This window comes from Hakea prostrata, chromosome 6 (assembly GCF_041222555.1).
Source record: "Hakea prostrata isolate BN-2017 chromosome 6, UWA_Hpros_2, whole genome shotgun sequence".
Taxonomy (NCBI): domain Eukaryota; kingdom Viridiplantae; phylum Streptophyta; class Magnoliopsida; order Proteales; family Proteaceae; genus Hakea; species Hakea prostrata.
In genome coordinates this window covers 22,591,993-22,614,043 of record NC_142605.1, presented here as the reverse complement: position 1 = coordinate 22,614,043, position 22,051 = coordinate 22,591,993, and the positions used below count along the sequence as shown (strand labels likewise).

Sequence of the window (22,051 nt, the reverse complement as noted above, 5' to 3'; positions counted from 1 at the left end):
TGAGCCAGTCCAGGCCAGACGGATGACCGTTTGGGTAGACGGATGTCCGTCTGAGCCAGTCCAGGCCAGACGGACGTCCGTCTGACCCAGATTTGACTATAACGGCTAGTTTAAAGAGAATATCCTCTACAGCTGTTTGCAACGGATACTTTTGAGACGGATGACCGTCTGACCAGACGGACGTCCGTCTGGGCTGAAAAACAGGACAAAAAGGTGTCTATTTTCTATCCGTTGGGGATTGGGTTTTGGCACTCAAAGGTGCTCTATATAAACCCAATTCACCTCATTTGAGAGGTACAACACTCACACTTGATCACCCACTCCCCAAGTGATCCTAAAGCTCTCAAATTGCAAGAAAGCCTTGTGCTTTGCCTTTCACCTTCTCCCCAACCTTGAAGAACATACCAAGGTGTTAAAGTAAGCTTGTGGAAGTCAAGCTTGAGGTGATTAAATGCTTTAGTGGTGCATGCATTTCATATCTTGAGCATACAACTCTTATTGCATCACACACACACAAGAGGTAAAGTGTCACACCTCTTGTTAAGGTAACATCATTCTCTTGTAACTGTTTTCAATTCTAGTCTAGGTAGATTAGAATTGGTTTTGGGTACTCTTGCCCGTGAACAAAGATTGGTTGGGTGCTTTTGCCCGTGAACAAAGATTGAAAGGGATGCTCTTGCCCTAAGATAAACAAAGATTGTAAAGGGTGCTCTTGCCCCGCAACAAAGATTATTGTAAGGGTTTGATCTCTACTCATTATATTGAAAGAGAATCAATAGTGGAATACTCTCTTGAGGCCAAGAGAGGAGTGGACGTAAACTTGTATAGTCGAACCACTATAAATCTCGTGTTGTGGTTGCTTGTATTGTTTAGTTTCATTTGAATTTTCAATTTACCATGTATTTCCGCACAAACCGAAAAATTGGGACAATCCACTAGTTGCAACCTAATCACCCCCCCCCCCTCTAGGTTGCACCAACCCCCTAACACCAAAAAACGCGCCCCCGCTTTCCCCCCCCCACCCCCCCCCCTATATGTTCTAATCTGAGCCCATTCCCGCCCTGACCCTAGTTCAGGGCCAAGGATTATTGTCTCTGGCCCTAAGCCCTACAAGGCCAAGCCAAGCCCATTCCCGCCCTAATTGGCCCTAACCCTGGCCTTGATTGGCCTTGACCCTAATCCTAATTGGCCCCCCCCCTGATTAGCCCTTGTCTCCTAGCCCCAATTGGCCCTATCTTGGCCCAAGCCCTTAATTGATCCGTATCCTTGGCCCTAAAATATCCAATGTAAATTCATAAAAAATAATAATAAAATAAAAATAAAAGTATCATGTAACTATAATTCTAGATTGTGATTGGCTCTTGCAAAATGATTGGTCCTAATTGGCCCTGACCCTGATTAGCCTTGTCCCTAGCCCTAATTGACCCTATCTTGGCCCAAGCCTTAATTGATCCTATCCTTGGACCTAAAATATCAAATGTAAATTCATAAAAAAAAAATAATAATAATAATAAAATAAAAGTATCATAAGTAAACTAAAAATAAAATTCATAGAAATATAAGATGGTTCAAGCTCATACAAAATGATAAAATAATCAATAAGTTGATAATGTTGCTTTAAACATAAATAAATTCATACTCCATAATTCTATATTGATCTTTGAAAGTCTCTCATTGCTTTGACGATGGAAATTGAAAACCTCTCCCATTACTTTGGTGATGGAAATTGAAAATCCCTCCCATTGATATCCTTATTCAACAAAAAAAAAATCATATTCAAAACTTTGTTAACAAGTAAATCAACGATAATTTAGTATTGATATTTTTTTCGTAGTTAAAGAAAATTATATTTTAATTACAAACATAGCTATCTATCCTTAATATTTTGTTTCCCTTTCTTCTGAAATATCACATTGGAGGCAAAAGAAAGATGTCAATATTCATGATGAGAAGTTGGGTCTAGATTTGTTAGATATTAATTCTCTAGATACTAACTTTTATTATCTATAATATATTATCTCGCCTTAGTCCCAAAAAAAAAAATCAATGGTTTTTGGAACTAAAAGTGACTTAGTTCAAAAAATAAAATTATCTTAAAAATAATATAAAAAGTGAACTGAAGGTCAAAGTCGAGACTTATAGTTATATCAATGTTAATGTGAATATTAGGGTAAAAATCTAATACACGATCATGGTCAAATTAACATTAAAACTAGAGCCAAAATTAGGGTCAAGATCTGACCAAAATCACGCGGATGCTTACTACATTGGTAATGAATATATAATTTATTTTTATTAATTTTTTACAAAACATGATCATGTTTTTAAAATTTGACACGTGCCATATATTCATCCATGTGGATTATAATTAATTCCTCTCCATATGGGTGGAGGGTCCATATTCAAATCAGGGCCAAAATCATGGGCCCAGGATCAAGGCCAAGATTAGGGCCAGGATCAGGGTCAAAATCAGGGCCAGAATCAGGGCCAAGATCAGGGTCAGAATCAGGGGCCAAAATCAAGGCCAAAATCAGGGCTATAATCAGGGCCAAAATCAGGGACGGGCCAAGATGGGCTGGGCGGGCCAGAGAGTAATCCCAAACCCGCCCTTGGCCCTAGTTCAAGGTCAGAATATTTTGGCCCTAACCCGCCCTTAGGGCCAAAATCTTTAGCCCAAACCCTATTCGAGCTCAAGGCGGGCTTAGGGCGGGTCAGGGCGCCAGGGCCAAACTTGCACCCCTAGTACCAAATGTATCCAATATGGATATGTACCGGATATTAGACATATCGTGGGATACTTTAAACCTTGTACATTTGTATAGACTTGGGGAACAATTTGGGGATAGTCACTAGGTCTGGAACCAAGGAGTTTATGGAGGTGGTGGTGGTGGGTCGCTTCCCGCAGGTTGAAGGTGGAGCAATAGTGGTCTTCTTTTTCTTTTCTTTTCTTTTCTTTTTCCAGTGGTGGGTAATTTTTCACTAAGGAGGGGCTGCTGGTGGCTAATTTCTGTGATGGGGTGTAGGAGGTCAGGTGTAGGAAGTGGGGTATATTGGTCATTTTACAAATAGACTTAACACTCTTCAAATAATGTTAGTTGGCTTTGGACTTAGACGAAAGATTTCCCACTGAATGAATCCAACAAGATTTTAGGCTTTGATTTAAAGGACCCACATAAAATTTTCTAAAGAAATCCATCAGTTCACACCCATGGAATTTTCCACATGATTCTTGGACCACAATAGAGATTTTTTGTTATTGAAAATAAGTATTGGTCTTCAATCCTGTGGTCTCACCTACCCATAAGACTTTAATCATAATTGCAACAAATGGTTGATGTGGGGTTGGGGATCAGGGACTTGTTATCATGAGCTACCAGTCAAGTCTTTTTTTTTTTTCTTCTTTTTCTTCTTCTTCTTTCTTTCTTGTTCTTCTTTTCTTTGTTTTCTTTTATTTATTATTTTTTTATTTATTATTTTTTAACGTGAAAGAAATGTCAAATTTTATCAAGACTATCTTGTTTTGGTGTTGACCAAGACCAACAGCAAGATGATTCAAATAGAACTCCAATAAGAACCATTTGACAGGAAGATGATTCAAATAGAACTCCATTAAGAACCATTTGAGTGAAACTAAAATCTCCACTTTCCGGCTTTTAGGTTTAGGAAACCAGAACGCTTCTCTAATGTGTCATGGTCTTTATTTTAATGGCAAAGTAACTGCACATTAGATTTAGATTTCTTTCTTCTCCGATTTATTTTCAGACTTCATCATATCTTGCTTTCAAAATGTTTTGAGTTCTGTTAGGCCTTTTCACGAAGCTTTTGGCAATGGCCTCTGATGCTGTTTTTCGTCATGTTCTCTTCTTCTCCTTTCTACTTTTGCCCCTCTTGGCTGTCTCTGAAACTAATGTGACCTTAGGTAGATATCTCATAGCTGGCGATGGAGATTCTCGCTGGACTTCACCTTCCAATGACTTTGCCTTTGGGTTTCGCAGCCTTGATACAAATTCCTTTTTGCTCTGCATCTGGTTCAACCAAATACCAGATCAAACTATTGTTTGGTATGCCAATGGTGGAGACCCAGTACCAAAATATTCCAAAATTGAGCTTACAAGAGATGGAGAACTTGTGCTTAACAACTCCAACGGGCAGCAGCTATGGAAGGCTGAAATCTCCAGTCCTGGCGATGTCTCTTATGCTGCCATGCTCGACAATGGAAACTTTGTGCTTGAAAGTAACAAGTTTGTTCACTTGTGGGAGAGCTTCAGCCAACCTACAGATACCATGTTGCCTGGACAAATACTGCAAGTAGGTAAGAGTCTTGCTTCCAAGTTGTCGATGACTAACTACTCACAAGGAAGGTTTCAGCTCCGATTTCTCGAAGATGGAACTCTTGTTCTCAATCCTGTGTCTTTGCCAGCTTATTATCCCTACGATCAATACTACTCCATTCCATCTACTCCCCCTGATAATCGTTCAACGTTGGTCTTCAATGAATCAGGCCGTTTTTATATAGAAAGGAACAATGGAAGCATTGTGGATCTCTCACCTTCCGCCGTACTTCCAGTTTCTGGTTTCTATCACAGAGCGACCCTTGATGTTCGTGGATCACTGTATCTGTTCGCTCATCCAAGGCCTTCTCGTGGAGGTACTGCAGAGTGGTCCACTGAGAAATCATTTCCTGATAATGTTTGTGACATTACTGGGGAATTTGGGAGTGGTGCTTGTGGGTATAATAGCTACTGTGGAGCTGCTAATGGGATGCCCATCTGTGAATGCCCACCTGAATACACTTTAAATGATCCAAACAACACTGTCAGTGGCTGCAAACCAAAAGTTCCACTTGTATGTGAAGAGGGTGAATCTGGTTCCCTGGAGAGTCTGTTCGAGTTCAGGGAGCTGGGTGGCACGAATTGGCCATTTAATGATTATGAAAGGATTTATCCAGTTAGTGAATCCGACTGCAAAAGTTCTTGCTTGCAGGACTGCTACTGTGCAGTTGTTATTTTTAGTAACTACACATGCTGGAAGAAGAGACTTCCAGTCTCCAATGGGAGGTTGAGTGCAAGTGACACTGGAAAGGCTTTATTCAAAATTAAGCTTGCAAGTTCTGTGACACCTGCAAGCTCTTCAAACTCGACGAAGAAAGACCGAACAATAGCTATCCTGGCTGGATCATTGGGTGGTTCTCTAGTTGTCAATTTCATATTGTTAGCTGCAGCCTGTGTCAGTGCTTTTGTTGCATACCAAAGAAGACCAAACAGTGGTAATCAAGTTTCTAGTATTTCAGAGACTAATCTACGTTCATTTACATACAAACAACTTGAAGAAGCAACAAATGGGTTCAAAGAAGAATTGGGGAAAGGTGCCTTTGGGATTGTTTACAAAGGTTTCTACCCATTAGGCTCTAAGAGTCCAGTTGCAGTGAAGAGGTTAGACAAGGTGGTTCAAGAAGGCGAGAAGGAATTCAAAACAGAGGTAAGTGTGATCGGTCAGACACACCACAAGAATTTAGTCCGATTGTTTGGATTTTGTGAGGAAGGGACACACAGGCTTTTGGTATACTAGTTTATGAGCCATGGCTCTTTGGCCAACTTCATCTTTGGACTCTCAAGGCCTCATTGGGACCACAGAACCCAGATTGCAATTGAAATCGCAAGAGGACTTGCTTATTTGCATGAAGAATGCAGCTTTCAGATCATCCATTGTGATATAAAGCCTCAAAATGTACTTCTAGATGATGTTTTCAGGCCAAGAATTTCTGATTTTGGATTAGCAAAATTGTTGACACCTGACCAGGTCTTAACTCAAACAGGCATTAGAGGAACTAAAGGGTATGTGGCTCCAGAGTGGTTCCGGAGTATGCCGATCACAGCAAAGGTAGATGTTTATAGTTTTGGTGTGATGTTGTTGGAGATCATCACTTGTAGGAGGAGTGTGGAGACAGCATGGGGTGAAGAAGGCAAAGCAATACTGACTGACTGGGCTTATGACTGCTACAGAGAAGGTAAACCGGAAGAGCTGGTGGAGAGAGATGAGGAGGCCATGAGGGACATGAAGAGGCTACAGACTCTGGTGATGATAGCAATTTGGTGTATTCAAGAGGACCCATCTCTGAGGCCTACGATGAAGAAGGTATTACAAATGCTTGAAGGAGCTGTTGATGTTCCCAGCCCACCATGCCCTTTCCCGTTCATCTCTTATAATATTACAAATTCCTTGAGTAGGTCTTGATGTTCTTTGTCCGGCCATCATGTCCAAATGAGATGTGAAGTGAAAAGATAAATAGGCCCTTCTTTAGACTTTATTTGGTTTCCAGAAGTGTACACAATTGGAAAGATAGAGATCTCTGACACATCATTGTACCTATATACGGTATGAGATTAAGCCATGTTCTTCTTTGTTTTAAATCTTCTCTCTTTCTATTTGTATCATCTTCTACATACGAGTCTTCTTAAATCCATTTCACCACTTCCATGGAAGTTCCCACTTGACTATGTGGTGAACCACTAATTGGAATTTGCCTTTAAAAATAATGATCTTCCTTCCACTACGATGGCCTCAACTACCCAAGACTTTGATTTCAACTATTAGGTAAGATTGCAACGTGTTGGGACAAAGAAAAAAGGTAACCATGCATCAATGAACCAGTCAAAACTAACTTTATTATTATCATTTTCTTTTTCTTTTTTATTATTATCATTTTCTTTTTTTCTTTTTACTTTTTTGGTAATATTGTTATCATTTTCTGGGGTAAGGAATTATGATAAGTTTGCATCTCTGTCTTTTTTTCTTTTTCCTTTTTGGTGTAAATTTCATTCATTCAGTAGCTAAAGGAGACAGTATAACATCGACAAAGATCTAACAACCATGGAGTGGATAACGGCTAATAAGTCCACAACTGCACAGACCTGGCCTTCCTGGCTAGAGTAACGGCTAGACATTAACCACTCTAGGAATATGTTTACAAAAACAGCTTGAAATAGATGATGATAACAAACGTATATCATCCAAAATTGGTGCAGCTATCCAAGGTACAATTTTCCTTGAATTCTCCAGCCCTTGAATAAAGTCCACAGAGTCCGAAAGCACAATGAATTTGTCTGCCGTTTGTGCAATAGCCTCAAGAAATAAGAATACCTTCTCGAATAGCAAGAGCTTCCCCTACGATAACTTCGCTGAACTCCACATTGTCTAGTCTTGCCACTTTGAGTACTCTATTGCCATTCCAAGCTACAACCCCAATGCCACTGTCACGGTTTATGCGAATGGATTTTAGATCCAAAATAAAGAGAAGAGAGAAAATAAAGGAGAGACAAGAAAACAGAGAAGGCAGGATTGAAGAGATAACTTGCTAATTGCTTTCCACTTTGCACCTCATGTCTTTATACAATAGGCCAGATCTACAAGCCATTACAACATATTCTAGATAGTTCCCCGAGTCCTAAATTGCCCCTTGTATTTGTTAATTATGCCACATAGTCCTGCAGAAAGGCTGGTTTTATGCGGTTCTTCGTGGGCCTGGTTGTTGTAGCCAAGTTAGCTAGGGTTGGGAAACATGACAGTACTCTCCCCTGGAGATGTCACCTCGTCCTCGAGGTGAATGTCAGGAAAGCGCTAGAGTAAAAGAGATGCATCTTCCCAAGTGGTTTCTCCAAGGGGAAGACCTTGCCATTGCACCAAGAATTGTTAGTGGAGTGCCTTTGGCGCACTCGTCGTGACTGCAAAATAGCCACTAGTTGGAGCGTTGATGGAGTAGCAGCTTGAAGAGGCGTCAAGAGGGCCGAGATGCCAACATAAGGTTTCAGAAGGGAGACATGGAACATAGAGTGGATCTGGGAGTTTGCTAGTAGCTAGAGTTCATAAGCCACCTGTCCAATGCGGCAAAGAATTTTATAAGGGCCAAAATAGCGCCTTGACAACTTCTGATTCAGGCAAAGTGCCACGGCAGTTTGCCTATAGGGATGGAGTTTTACAAAGACCAAATCGCCGACCTGAAATGTGTGGTCAATGCGCTTTTTATTAGCATGGTGATTCATTCGCGCCTGAGCTCGATGGAGACTCTATTGAGTACATGCAACATGCGATCCCGAGTCTATAAATCTTGCTCAATGGCGGCATTAGGAGAAGTGACAGGGATATATCGTATCAGGTGTGGTGGTGGACGGTCGTAGAGGGCTTGGTAGGGGGTGATATTGATGGACAAATGGTGTGATGTGTTGTAGGAATACTCTGCCCAAGCCAAAAACTTGGTCCACTGATTGGGTTCTTCGCTAACGAAAATTGCACAGGTATGCTTCCAAACATCTATTCAAAGCTTTGGTCTGGCCATCACTCTAAGGATGGTAAGCGGAGCTCATTGCGAGGGTCGTCCCTTGTAATCAAAATAGTTCCTGCCAGAAAGATCCCAAAAATAATGGATCACGATTAGTAACGATGGAGAGGGGAAGTCCATGAAGCTTTACAATGTTAGCTTGGAATACTTCGGCGACCATCCTCTCACACGAATTCCGGAATTGACGGCGGTGGTAGGAGCCCTGCCAAAGATGATTTAATGGATTTTGTTTGTTGGCAGATTTGGCACTGAGCCACAAATAGCTGACCATCCTTAAGAATCCCTTTCCAATAAAAAAATTCTAAGAGGTGTTTGAGAGTGTGATGGTAACCAACATGACCGCCATAAGGAGTTGCATGATATCCATGCAGAAATTTGGTGTGTAGGGCCGAATTAGATGAGAGCAAAATCTGGTGCTAATAGCAAAGTATGCTTTCAATGAGAAGATGCTTTGGATGAGACACCGGTGATTGTTGGAGCTCTGTACAAATTCATTGCACTTCGCGAGTATCTCCTCACGTATTTGATCCAAAAAATTGGGAGTACTGCAAGAAAGAGCCATGAGTGCCGGTAAGCAAGAGAGAGCGTCGACGGCAGTGTTGTCCTTCCCAGGGCGGTAGGTGATGTCAAACTAATATCCCATTAACTTAGACATCCAGTACTGTTGTTCAAGTGTGTGTATGGTTTGAGTAGTTAGTTCCTTGAGACTTCTTTGATCAGTTAGGATATAAAACTTACATCCAACTAAATATTGAAGCCATTTCCGAATGGCTTGTGTGATTGCTAGCAGTTCTTGGACATATGTAGATTATGCCTGTAAGTGAGAGGACAACTTTTTACTGAAGAAAGCAACTAGATGGCCTTGCTGAGAGAAGATTGCTCCAATCCCAGTTCCAAAAGCATCCAATTCTAAAATGAAGGTTTGGGTAAAATTAAGCATGGTTAATACTGGAGCGTGGGTCAATAGTTCTTTCAATCTGAGAAATGCAACACGGGCTTCTTTAGTCCACTTGTAATTTCCTTTCTTCAATAAATTGGTTAATGGCTTTGCTACGTGGACATATCCTCAAATAAATCAGAAATAGTACCCTATAAATCCAAGAAAGGCCCGAACATCCTTGAGACACTGGGGAGTGAGCCACCCACTAATGGGTCAATTTTGGTCTTGTCCACCTAGTGTTTGGGCCCATAAGTCACATGGCCCAAGTATGCCATCGTGATTATAGTGCATTTAGTCCATTTAGCATAGAGTTTGTGGGCCTATAACAATCTAAGAACTTGTTGCAAATGAGTTAGATGGTCAGCCCATGTAGCAACATAGATAAGTATACCATCAAAAAAAATGAGAAAAAACTTGGGTGGGAAATGCGGAAATATACTATTCATGGTAGCCTGAAAAGTAGATGGTGCATAGGTGAGTCCAAACGGCATTACCAAAAATTCAAAATGCCCATCGGGGTTCAAAAAGCCGTCTTCGGTATGTCTTGAACCTGTACTCGTATTTGGTGGTACTCGGAGCAGAGGTCCAATTTTGAGAAGACCTGAGCTCCATGGAGCTCATCAAAGAGTTCATCTATTGTTGGGATGCGAAACCGATCCAGCATTGTAATAGCATTAAGCTCAGTAATTAATGCATAATCTCCATGTGCCATCTTTCTTTATAACTAGGAGGATGAGTGAAGAATATGAGCTTGTGCTAGGTCTTATGATCCTTACAACCAACATCTCAGAGACTTGTTTCTTGATTTCATTCTTTTGGTAATGAGGATACTGATATGGCCTAAGAATAATTGGCCCAGTTCCTGGCTGTATTGGTATAGTGTGGTCTTGTGGCCGGTGTGGAGGTAAGTCAGTGGGTTCAACGAACACTTATGAATAGGCTGAAAGTATTGCTTGTAAATCTAGGCTCGAGTTGACTTCAGTATGCCCATGGTTGTCCTCTAAGTAAGTTGGGAAGGGGTTTGTTTTGGGTCTCCTTGAAGCTTGACAAGCTGGCCCATATAATGAAACTCAATAGTGAGCTTTCGATAATTGAATAAAACGGGCCCTAGTTGGGCTATCCATTGTACTCCTAGTATAAGATCAACACCAAAGATGGGTAAAATATATGCATCTACCTTAATAGAAATTGATTGAATTTGAACCGATAATTGTCTTACCAAACCATCACATGTGAGCTTACTGCCCCTGCCACTGCCTACCATCATTGTGGTGTGAGGTACCTTCTTAGCAATGCAACCCCATAAATTGAGCTCCTCTGCTCTGAATGTAGTTATGTGTGGCCCCTCCTCCGTCCACCAGTATTTGAATCGATTGCCTGCAATCGGACCCTGTAAACCATATCATCAAGGGTGTTGGGATGCCATTCATGGAGTGGTATGACAATTCATCCACTATTCCGCCCGCCAAGTCCCCTCCATAGTGTCCATCCTCACTCCGTGTGCCCATCGATCGTCCCCCTCATCATCTTATTCGAGCAACAGGAGCTGTCGCACCTTACACCTATGCAATGGGACAAACTTTTCATCACAATTAAAGCAAAGACCTCTCTATTGCATCTCCGTAGGTGAAAGTTCTTTGATGGGAATGCAAGAAGTGGGCGAAGACGGAGCTGGCTGTCACATCCTCCTAACCGGTACCCTAACTGGCATACCCGAGAGTGTGATCCACAGCCCCGAAGATCAAGTATCGAGGAAATCATCCTCCCACATATACAATAACATAATCATAAACAGGAAAAATCAAGGTTTAATATCATAAACAAAGGTTCAAACAATAATGAATAATCAGTAGAATCAGAGTGCGGAAAAGATACCAGATATCCAATGATATCAAAAAGAGTAAAGTGAGGCGAAAACTCACTCCACCAATATAGTGGAACGCAGTATGAAAGTCAAAAGGAATTACAACTGAAACAAATGTACTAAGAAATAAACTAAGATCAAGCGTCTTCTAGTTTATAGATAACGTCTTCATAAGTGTGGACTTCATCAATCCAATGAATCCATTCTAACTCTATGCTATTTTCAAAAGTAGTACGCAGCTTGATCCGCCAGGGGACCATCAGAGTAATCTTGATCGTTACCAGCACCTTGCGTGTAATACGCTTCATCGGCTTGCGCTTCACTATACTGCTTGTCATAATAATATGTACCTGCAGGATAATCTAAACAAAGAATATACAAAAAGGAATGAGTTTCGAAGAAACTCAGTAAGGTAGTTAATCCATAACATCATAGATAACATGTGGCAAAACATAACATGATGCAATGCAAGATAAATGAGATAAAGTATGAATGCATCTAAACTCTATGTATGCTGGTCTCTATGGTAGACATGCTTTAAGTCATAACACCGTATTTCTTTGGGTAGGTCACGCATATGGCTCCTGTTGGTAGTGGGTCCGGGCATCCCTCTCGGACAAACCATGGTAGGGGGTTAAGTCAACACACTCTCTCACAACCATTTGGCATAAGTACCGGCGCATGTCAGGGAAAAGCCTAGCCCAATGCAAGTCATCTAGTCAGTTACATCAAGTCAGGTCCAGATACTTCCATTCCTTCCCTCTCGGGATCCTTTCCGGTATCCTTCACACTAGAGTCACGGATATTACTCACCGGACTCATCAACCCTATTGGTTATCCACATATGGTAAACGGGAAGCTCTCATGTCCTCTCACGGATATAACTCACCGCTCGAGCGCCCATGAGCCCAAGTCCAGCCATATGCAACCCTCCAATAAATGGCCCCCACAATGTGATTCCCGTCCTCTCACGGATATAACTCACCGGTCTTGAGTGCCCGTGAATCCCCATTGCTACCACGGGTCGTTCGGTCTCAATACCCTTCCGAATCGGATCTGATGTAACAGGGGTATAACCTAGCCAAACACTGCTAGACATCCCTAGGTATGACAACCAATGATTTGGGAAAGCGTCAATGGGAAACCCTAGAAACATCCCATACTATTTCCGATAATGTCCAATGACAGAAGTGTCAAAAGGACACTCCCCAATCCCAAACCAAACTTAGTCAAACACAATCTCAGAACAGTCATGACATACACAACCAGAAGTTCATCATATACAAGAGAATGTAAAAGCAAAAATCAGATTAGGCAATAATAAGTAATTCATATATCATGAATAATAAAAAGACAATATAAACAAGTGCTACTGTTCCCACAGTAGGAGATCAGAATTGAAATACAACAACAGTAGGTAATCTCATAGTTTCATAAAGTAGAAACCAGAGAACAAGCAATCTATGTAGTTAAGGAATTAACTGTCCTTACCTTCTAACTTGGATAGGATCTTAAAGAACCAAGTATGATCTTTACTAAACCTGAGAAGACAGTCCTAAACAAGTGCATACAACATGTTAGGAAAGATGCATAAAGGAAAAGATCATAAATCAATCGAAACAGACCAAGAATGAGGTTGCTGTACTCATTGATCGATTGATTGGTCTGCTGGACCAGTCGACCAATGCAGAAGTGGCCTACAAGAATCCATATTTTGAGAATCAAGAACCGAATTTGTTGGTTCAAAAGGGTACAAATCAAAGGGAAATTATCATGGTAATATTCTAGGGTATAGAGGATATCAATTCATAAATCAAATCAAGTTCCCAAGTTGTAATCTAGGAACAAAAAGGTTAACCTACTAGGTTAAACATAGATTATGAGAGAAAAATATTATAATCAAAGATTAAGGAATTAGGATATGAAGATTACATATATAGTAAGGAAAACACATTGATTGGGTTACCATGATCAAACTAGGGGTTCTTGGTCTTACCCAAGAAATTAGGGTTTCACCCTTTTTGGTTCCCTCGGAAAATAATTGAGAGCTCTGGATGAAGGGAGGTAAATTGTTAGCCAAAAATAATAAGGAGGGTCATTCAATGATAAAGTTTAGGTTTATATAAATGTCACCCAAGAGGATTTTCCTTCACAAGGGAGGTTCCCAAAAGCTCTCCAGACGATCACACAGGTTAGGGTTTCAAAGGATTAGGGTTAGGGTTTCGAAGATTCTACTGGCTGAGGTTAAGATCATGATGATGATCATGGATCTTAAAGAACATGATGAGATCATGGAATAGATGGTTGCAAGAGTGCATCATCTTCTTCCTGATCTCAACGAAGAACAGAATTAAAGAAAGAAAGAGTGAGTGAAATCATACATTTGCTGTAGGAGGATGAAGAATTCTTCTAGTCTTTGCGAGAGATCACCAAAGAATGCAAGGGAATGGGTTAGATTAGGGTTCTAACTCGTTCCAGAGGCTTAGGAGGCAGAGGAGGCGGAGTATTCCCGAGATTAGACTTAAATAGAAGAGACAGGATTCAAATTTCAAAAACAGAATCAATTGGTCAATTGATTGGTCGATTGGTCCAATCGACCAATGAGTCTACCAATCAAGACAGCAACTTCAAAACAGGGAATTGAAGGCTCAGATCAAGTCCAAACATCAAGGGGTTTTGCACACACCTAGAGTGAAATACCTAGGAGTTAGAAATGCCTTTGAACCAATACAGAGACCACTCCAAGACCATCAACTAATCCAATCTTCATCAGGGTGCAGTTTCCACCATTGGAACACTGGCATCAACACTCATGGATTCCAATCCAGCCATCAAGTCTTCAACAGTAATGGCCCAAAGCTGACTTCTTGCCTTACTTCGGTCACTGGACCTACAAATAACAAAGTTTCCGGATTAGGGTCAGGGCTGGGTTTCACACTGGCAGTGGTAGCAAAGGTGGCCATTGTGGTGTCAACAAGAGTGGGGGTTTGGTGGCAATTGGAAGTGGTTTCAGGTAAGGACGTCATGCTTCCATACTTCTGGGCTCATCCATCTTGGATTATTCTAATTTTGCAAGATCCACATCCTCATAGAGATCTACTAGCCCAAATGCCATCACTTCCTTTCGGATATTGGAATATCAACCCGAACTCACCAAAGCTGATGGTGGAAGTCTGATGACTTTGTTGGATAACTCCTTGATCTGGCTCTAGTAATCAGATACTGTTGTAATTTTTGTAAGCTTAAATAGCGTTGCCTAGTGGTCTTCATATGCTGATTGTCCAAATCATTTTTCTAAGGCTTATGTGAATGCTTCCCAGATTGGCAATTGATGATATTTGTACATCCATTGAAACCAGTCAAGAGCTACATCATCCATATAAAATGTAAATACCTGCAATCGTTGCTTATCTTGGATAACATGGAAATCGAAGAACCATTCTACCCTAAAAATCCAGTTCATCAAATTGCTTCCATTGAAGCGAGGGAATTCCAATCCTAAAGTTTGAGAGTTACCAGAAATTGGAGATCGTTCTACTACATCTGCTAGTGGCATTGACTGTGACGATCGCTAAGAGCCATAATCTATGCTACCAGCTTAGACATCATATTCTTCTATAGCATTACTGATGCTTGCAATTGAGTCATGGAGTCCTTTTATTCTATCACCGAAGCCTGAAGAGAGTTCAGAATTTCGTCATGTTTGGATGAAAGTTTAATTGTTTCAATGATTCATCCATCGCGCACCATCGAGTTCCTTCAGCCATCCGGCAGGTTAGACCAATGTCACGGCTTACACGAATGAATTTCATAACGCCTAGCTAATCAAACGATAAAAAATCAAGATTTCATAACCTTAATTATTATAGAAAATGGCTCTGATACCAATTGTTGGATCCATGATGATCTATATTATTCCTATAATAATTAAAGCATGTGTTATGAATATAATCAACGAAAGCGTAAATGAATAAATACATGCATTGTGTTCTTGTTGTATATTCCTCTTCTTTACTCTCCTTGAATCTTCCGAAGCCTTTCACTCTTTAAAATCCTTTGCTTGAAATTGTGTGGAAACAACCTCAAACCCAAATATTACATGTGACGGCTACGGGGACCCAATAAACTATTTATAATATAAAACCATAACCTTTACCCACTCCCACAATTGTAAAAGTCAGTAATACCCCTGACTTAACAACCTTAATGAGTATGGGCCCCAAATAAATGAACAGTGTTAGTTAAGCCCACAACCCAACACACCATCCTTTATTACATAGAGTTGAACACTCTAAATTGGTGTAGATAATATAACTAACAATCATTAAGTTCACCTCAATTCTGAGAGGTTGCTGAAAACATCATTCCAACATATTGGGAGTTTAAATTTCAATATTAATTTCAATATTGCAGGCACATGCGTTTTAGTAACTTCAAAGTGGATAAACAAAAGCATCAGCCCCAAAAAAAAGAAAGGTATTCTTTACCTGTCGAGGATAAAGAGGTTAATGAGGATTGCCATTATGCAAACCACAAAGTGATCAAGGTTAACGTAACAAAATAATCCTATTAAGGGCTCATATACATAGGAGCTCCCTTCTGGATATTCAAGCGATACATCGCCTATTTAGATGATGTCAAATAAATATCAGATCAGGGGTTCAAATTTTTGTGAATTGGACCACAAGCCGGGCTAATACATATCCCAATTTAGGGATTCAATACAACTGATTTTAGTTTTCTTTCCCTGGCTAAAATTCAACTTGATTCACATTGTATTTGGTATTTTCAATTTTCGTCACACAAATTCCGAGTTTTAGAACATGTGTTGGTGCAACACATCAATTAATACAGTTATGGAAGAGTAAACAGCTTAAATACCAACAAACAACAAAGAAAAAAAACCAAATATCAGCCTGAATCAAGAAAAAAATCCAACGGCATTCAAAGCAGATGATATTGAATGTATAACCTGTAAAATGATTCCGATGGACAATATCGAAGTGGGTTCCAACTTCCAATATAGTGAAGCAGCTTTTGGGAAGCATTGTGGTGGGTTTATATCTTTTCAAAGCGGGACGATATTTTGCTCCAGCTCTTAAGTGGCGTTTTGTTTAGAAATGGTGTTTTGAAAGGGCATGTTTGGTAGCGTGGGGTAAACGCTTTGCATGAAGGGTACTTTGGGCTAACAAAAGTTTTCCCATAATTAATTTATGTTTTGACTTTTATATTAGTAGTATGATAATATGATAGTATAATATGATATGAAAGTATTTGGGCTCTTTGGGTGGCGCTTGCATGGAGGTTGGTAGTTGTTGGGTTTTGTAAACGGATACATCTCTATTCAATGGGGAAAAAATCCTCTGTTGTACACAGCTCTCTGCTGTGCACAACAATGCACTTAAACACCAAATAATAAGCTGAAATTTAAAACATGATTTCACATTTAAAAAGTCCAAAATAGACTTGTATTTTTTTTGTTTTTCATCCTATTATTTGGCATCTAATTGCACTGATGTGCACAGCAAAGAGCTGTGTACAGCAGAGGATGTTTTCCCCTATTCAAGGGGGCATTTTGGTTAACCAAAATATATACCATAATTGTTTCAAGTTTTCTTTTATATAGTAGTATGATATGATATGATTAGTGAGCCTTAGGGTTGAAATTTGACAATTTAGCTACTTTTTATTTCTCTTCTCTTAGAGTTTGATTTTCTTACAAATTTTTTTTCTTATTAATTTTCTTGTCTATTTATTTAAAAGAAAATACAACAAAAAAAATCACAAAAACAGAAAAAGTTTCAACTATTACCTTAATCGGGGTAATTACTTCGTTGGAAATAGGTGTTACCAATATTATCTGCATCCCATTAGTTATGGGCCCTAAATGGATAGGGATGCAGATTTCCAACAAAGTAATTACCCCATTAAGGTAACTAATTGGATATACATAGTGTAATCCCCTATCCAAACCATTTTTATTCGACCAACTCATTATTTGATTAAATTACAGCATAAGTTACGTAATTTTTTGTAATTAGTAAGAATTTCAACATCTGGCCTATTAGCTCAGTTGGTTAGAGCGTCGTGCTAATAACGCGAAGGTCACAGGTTCGAGACCTGTATAGGCCATTTTTTAATTTAATTTTCTTTGAATTTTTCTTTGAGCCCATAGACACTGGGTTGGGTTGGGCTTTTTTATTCCACATGGATTGTGCCAGTATTGGACCTCACGCGACCAAGTTGAGCTTAATGGACCTACTTCTTCTATGGGCTCGGATTTTAAAATGAACAAAACACCCCCACCCCGAGCCTTGCCTAGTTAGGTCAAGCCAAGCTAGGTCAAACACTCAACCATTGTCACATCCCACCCTAAATCCACCCGGGAGTACCCTATTTGGATTACTCGGGGAAGTGATCCACAGTCCAAAAGATCAAGTTTAGGAACGATCATATCCACTTAGCACAATAATATAATCAAAAGCAAGAACTAATCTTTGTATTCAAATAATTTAATAATAAAAGTCAAGAAATGATCTCAGAAAGATCACAAAGAACGTCAGAGTGCGGAAATGATACAAATAGGATAAATAGTCAAAGTGTGAAAAGAATGGGGAAACCCATCCTATAATAATAGCGGAATGTAGATCGACTAAAAATAAGGGTTACAACCGGTTCCCAAAGTGACAAGGGAACAAACTAAACTATGGTCTCAACGAATCAAATAAAATGTTAAAAAGGGAATGAGACGATATCTCATCCCTAGCACACAAGTGCAAAACCGAACTGCTCCAGATAAGTCTCAATCTCGGACTGCTAGTCTTTATCAATGTGTTCACCGTAACCAGTGTGGTATGAATCACCAACTTGATCTTCAGAGTGTTGACCGTCATAGTCAACAGTAGTAGCACTTGTAGAAAAGTCTAACAAAATATGTTGCAAAAAGGAGTGAGTTCAAAAGAACTCAACAAGGCAGGTTATTCCACAATAACATAAATCACATGATGCACAGCATAGCATGATGCAATATGACATGAGACATACAATGCATGTATGAATCTAACTCTATGTATGCTGATCTTTATTGGTAGACATGCTTTAAGTCATAGCACCATACTTCTTTGGGTAAGTCTCAATCACTCAACACCGGGGGGAATTGGGTCATGCATCCCTCTCGGACAATCCATGGTTGGGTTTAGGTCACCACTCTCTCACATCACCATTTGGTCTAAGTATTGGCGCATGTCAAGGTAAAGCCTAGCCCAATGCAAATGATCTACTTAGTCATATCATGTCAGATCCAAATACTTCCATTCCTCACATCTCGGTATCCTTCACACTAGAGTCACGGGTATTACTCACTGGACTCACAAACCCTATTGGTCATCCACAAATAGTAGACGAGAAGCTCTCACGTCCTCTCACGGATATGACTCACCGATCTTTGAGCGCCCGTGAGCCCAAGTCTAGCTATTTGCAACCCTACCAATAAATGGCCCCTTTTGGGTATTCGTATTGCGATTTATGTCCTCTCACGGGATGGTTATTGGTCTTGAGTGCCCACAAATCCACACTACTACCACAAGTCGTTCGTCTCAATGCCCTTCCGATTCGGGTCTGATACGACAGGGACATCCTAGCCATACATCTAGACAAGTCCTATGTATGTCATCCAATAATTCGGGAAAGCATCGATGGGCATCTTCGAGAGAACATTCCATACTATTCCCTCTAATGTCCAAAGACAGAAATGTCAATAGGACATTCCTCAATCCCAAATCATACATATTTTATCACATTCTCAATTCCCTCACACCATACATAAATGATATTTCATCATATGAAATGATATATAATATAGCATGATCAATCACATATGTAATTAACAAGAATATATAATCATGATAACCAATATAACATGGTACTACTGTCTTGAAGTATATACAGCAGTCATATGATATTAAAAATACAACAATTAATGTGAATCTACCAAGTTTCCAATATAGAGGCATAATTCACATAATCCATGTAATTATGGTAATAACCGTCCTTACCTTAAGCTGTGATGATGATGATCCAAAGATGGTATTAAGACCCTAGACAAACATAAATGAAAAATTAGAAAAGAAATCGGAAAAATCGGAGGTCAAACGAGTCAAACCGGACAAGATTATAGTTCAACACCTGCTTGGTTGATGGGATCGACCAAGGACAGTATTGGGTTACAAGGTGGATTTTGGTGATTTGATCCGAAATCGGTCTTCCGGAGCTCGAACGATCCGAAACTTGGAGGGATTGTTAATAACTGTATAAGAACACTACCTAGCAAGTATTATCATAATCCAATGGCCCAATTGAAAATCCCCAATTTGAAACCCTATGTTCTATATGCTAAACATCAAGTTTCATAATGAAATCAAATGCAATTGTGAGGGAAATCAGGGATTCAATCAAGAGAATGATAAGCAATAGATTAGGAATGATTACTAACATATAATCAGACCTAGCATACTATAGGAATCAGTTTAGGAGATGAAATCATGTTGCTATGAAGGAATTTCATAAGGAAGACAAGGTTAAGAATCGATATGAGATGCATAGTAATGATAGAATGAATGGGGGTTTATAGAGATCAAAAGAGACACTAGAAGAGGTGGTTGCAAGGTTGCAACACCTTCTTCATAGTCCCCAACAGCAAGAATAAGATGAGGTAGAAGTGGATTAGAGAGAGAGTGAGAGATTACATACCTTGTAGAAGAGATTAGAGAAGAGAAACAATGATTCTTGTAGAAGATCATCACCCAAGCCAAGGAGGAGCCTAAGAGGAGCCTTCCCATGTTCTCAGGTGTTGAAATGAGTAAAATAGGGTTCGAGGTTTCACTTAAAAAGATGAAAGAATATCCAAAAAGCATCTTTTACTCGAATCTGGGCAGCCTTGGTCGATGAACCTTGGTTGATGGGATCAACCAAGCACAGTTCAGCAGAAAACTCAACAATAGTTTAGCAACTTTAGATAAGGATTCGAAGGGCTATACGGGGTCAAATTGAGTGGGGTTTTCTCCTACAAGTCAATCAAGAAGTCTAGTTTCAGAAAATACCTTTGGATAGAACACTATAGTTCATTAGGTACTTCAAATAATTCACCCCTTTTCGATGCGCAAGCAGGATTGGCCAGACATAGTTCAGCAATTTTGGACAAGGATTCGGAGGGCTATACGGGGTCAAATTGAGTGGGGTTTTCTCCTACAAGTCAATCAAGAAGTTTAGTTTCAGGATATACCTTCTGATTGAGAACAGGAGTTCATTAGGTACTTCAAATAATTCATCCCTCTTCGATGCGCAAGCAGGAATGGCCGGACATAGTTCAGCAATTTCGGACAGGGATTCGGAGGGCTATACGGGGTCAAATTGAGTGGGGTTTTCTTCTAAAAATCAATCAAGAAGTATAGTTTCAGGAAATACCTTCGGATCATGCACGGGAGTTCATTAGGTATTTCAACTAGTTCACCCCTCTTCAATGCGCAGATTTTCACTAAACACTGACAATGTACTCAAGTAAGGGGCATCATCGTCAATGTCCATGGGTTTTGGGTCAAACACCATGTCTTCCATAAAGTTTCAGCTATTACCTTAGTCGGAGTAATTACTTTGTTGGAAATAGGTGTTACCAATATTATCTACATCCCATTAGTTATGGGCCCTAAATGGATAGGGATGCAGATTTCCAACAAAGTAATTACCCCATTAAGGTAACTAATTGGATATACGTAGTGTAATCCCCTACCCAAACCATTATTATCTTACCAACTCAATATTTGATTAAATTACAACATAAGTTACATAATTTTTTTTGTAATTAGTAAGAATTTCAACATCTGGCCTATTAGCTCAGTTGGTTAGAGCGTCATGCTAATAACGCGAAGGTCACAGGTTCGAGACCTGTATAGGCCATTTTTTAATTTGATTTTCTTTGAATTTTTCTTCGAGCCCATTGACACTGGGTTGGGCTGGGTTGGGCTTTTTTATTCCACATGGATTGTGCCAGTATTGGACCTCACACGATCAAGTTGAGCTTAATGGACCTACTTCTTCTATGGGCTCGAATTTTAAAACAAACAAAAACACCCCAGCCTAGAGCCCTGCCTCGGTTTGAAGTTCTAACCTCGATGTTGAATTCCAAGCTCAACTTTGATCTTGCCTAGTTAGGTCAAGCCAAGCTAGGTCAAACACTCAACCATGATTTCAAATTAGGTCTCTTACATTTACTAAAAATATTCTAAAAGGTGGTTGGACTGGGTCAAGTCGAACGCTCAAACACTCAACTTGACCTTGATCTTAGTCCAAAGCGAAAATATATCGATCCTAACCAACCTTTAGAATCAATTTTGAGCTCAAACCTCACTTATTTAGATCAAACTAAGGTAAGTTTAAAACATTATAGGCGAACTTTGCATCCAACCATTGATTGTGGCAATATGTAAGCTCTTTAAATGTGGTTTCCATCTAGTTCTATGGCTTCTGTCTAACCAACAAGTAGCCTTTGGTCATTTATATGGTTTGAATTTATGATTGGGTGCCTGACTTTGATACCAATTGTTAAATACTTAACTGAAAAATAAAATTTTCAAGGCTAAACTTAATGAAATATATCAAAGCTAAAATTTTATTACAAGTAGAGTCTGAGTTACATAATTTTATTCCCTTTTTATTGAGAGATAATGAAAAGATAACGACCCACAATTGGAAACCCATTGTCAGTACTTTGGCATTGTATTCGAGAATCAATATATATATGCTTTCCAAAGCATCTTTATGTTTTCTTGGTTGGATTTTTCGTTTGTTTTAAACCAGTAGAAACCATTGGAAGAATAGATAAGTCCAAAGTTTAATTAAAATATAACCAATTATTTTA

At 39.6% G+C, this 22,051-nt stretch overlaps 1 protein-coding gene and 2 non-coding genes across 3 annotated transcripts; all 3 read left to right on the top strand.

The window, feature by feature from the left end:
• Window positions 1-3,623: 3,623 nt before the first annotated feature.
• On the top strand, window positions 3,624-6,383 carry LOC149012662 (G-type lectin S-receptor-like serine/threonine-protein kinase LECRK1). Its single transcript, XM_089158851.1, has one exon. The coding sequence runs from the start codon at window positions 3,829-3,831 to the stop codon at window positions 5,566-5,568; it is 1,740 nt and encodes a 579-aa protein (XP_089014977.1). The 5' UTR covers window positions 3,624-3,828; the 3' UTR covers window positions 5,569-6,383.
• Window positions 6,384-17,197: 10,814 nt separating this feature from the next.
• TRNAI-AAU (transfer RNA isoleucine (anticodon AAU)) lies at window positions 17,198-17,271 on the top strand. Its single transcript has one exon. It is a non-coding gene; the product is annotated as a tRNA-Ile (tRNA).
• Window positions 17,272-21,016: 3,745 nt separating this feature from the next.
• On the top strand, window positions 21,017-21,090 carry TRNAI-AAU (transfer RNA isoleucine (anticodon AAU)). Its single transcript has one exon. It is a non-coding gene; the product is annotated as a tRNA-Ile (tRNA).
• Window positions 21,091-22,051: the final 961 nt, after the last annotated feature.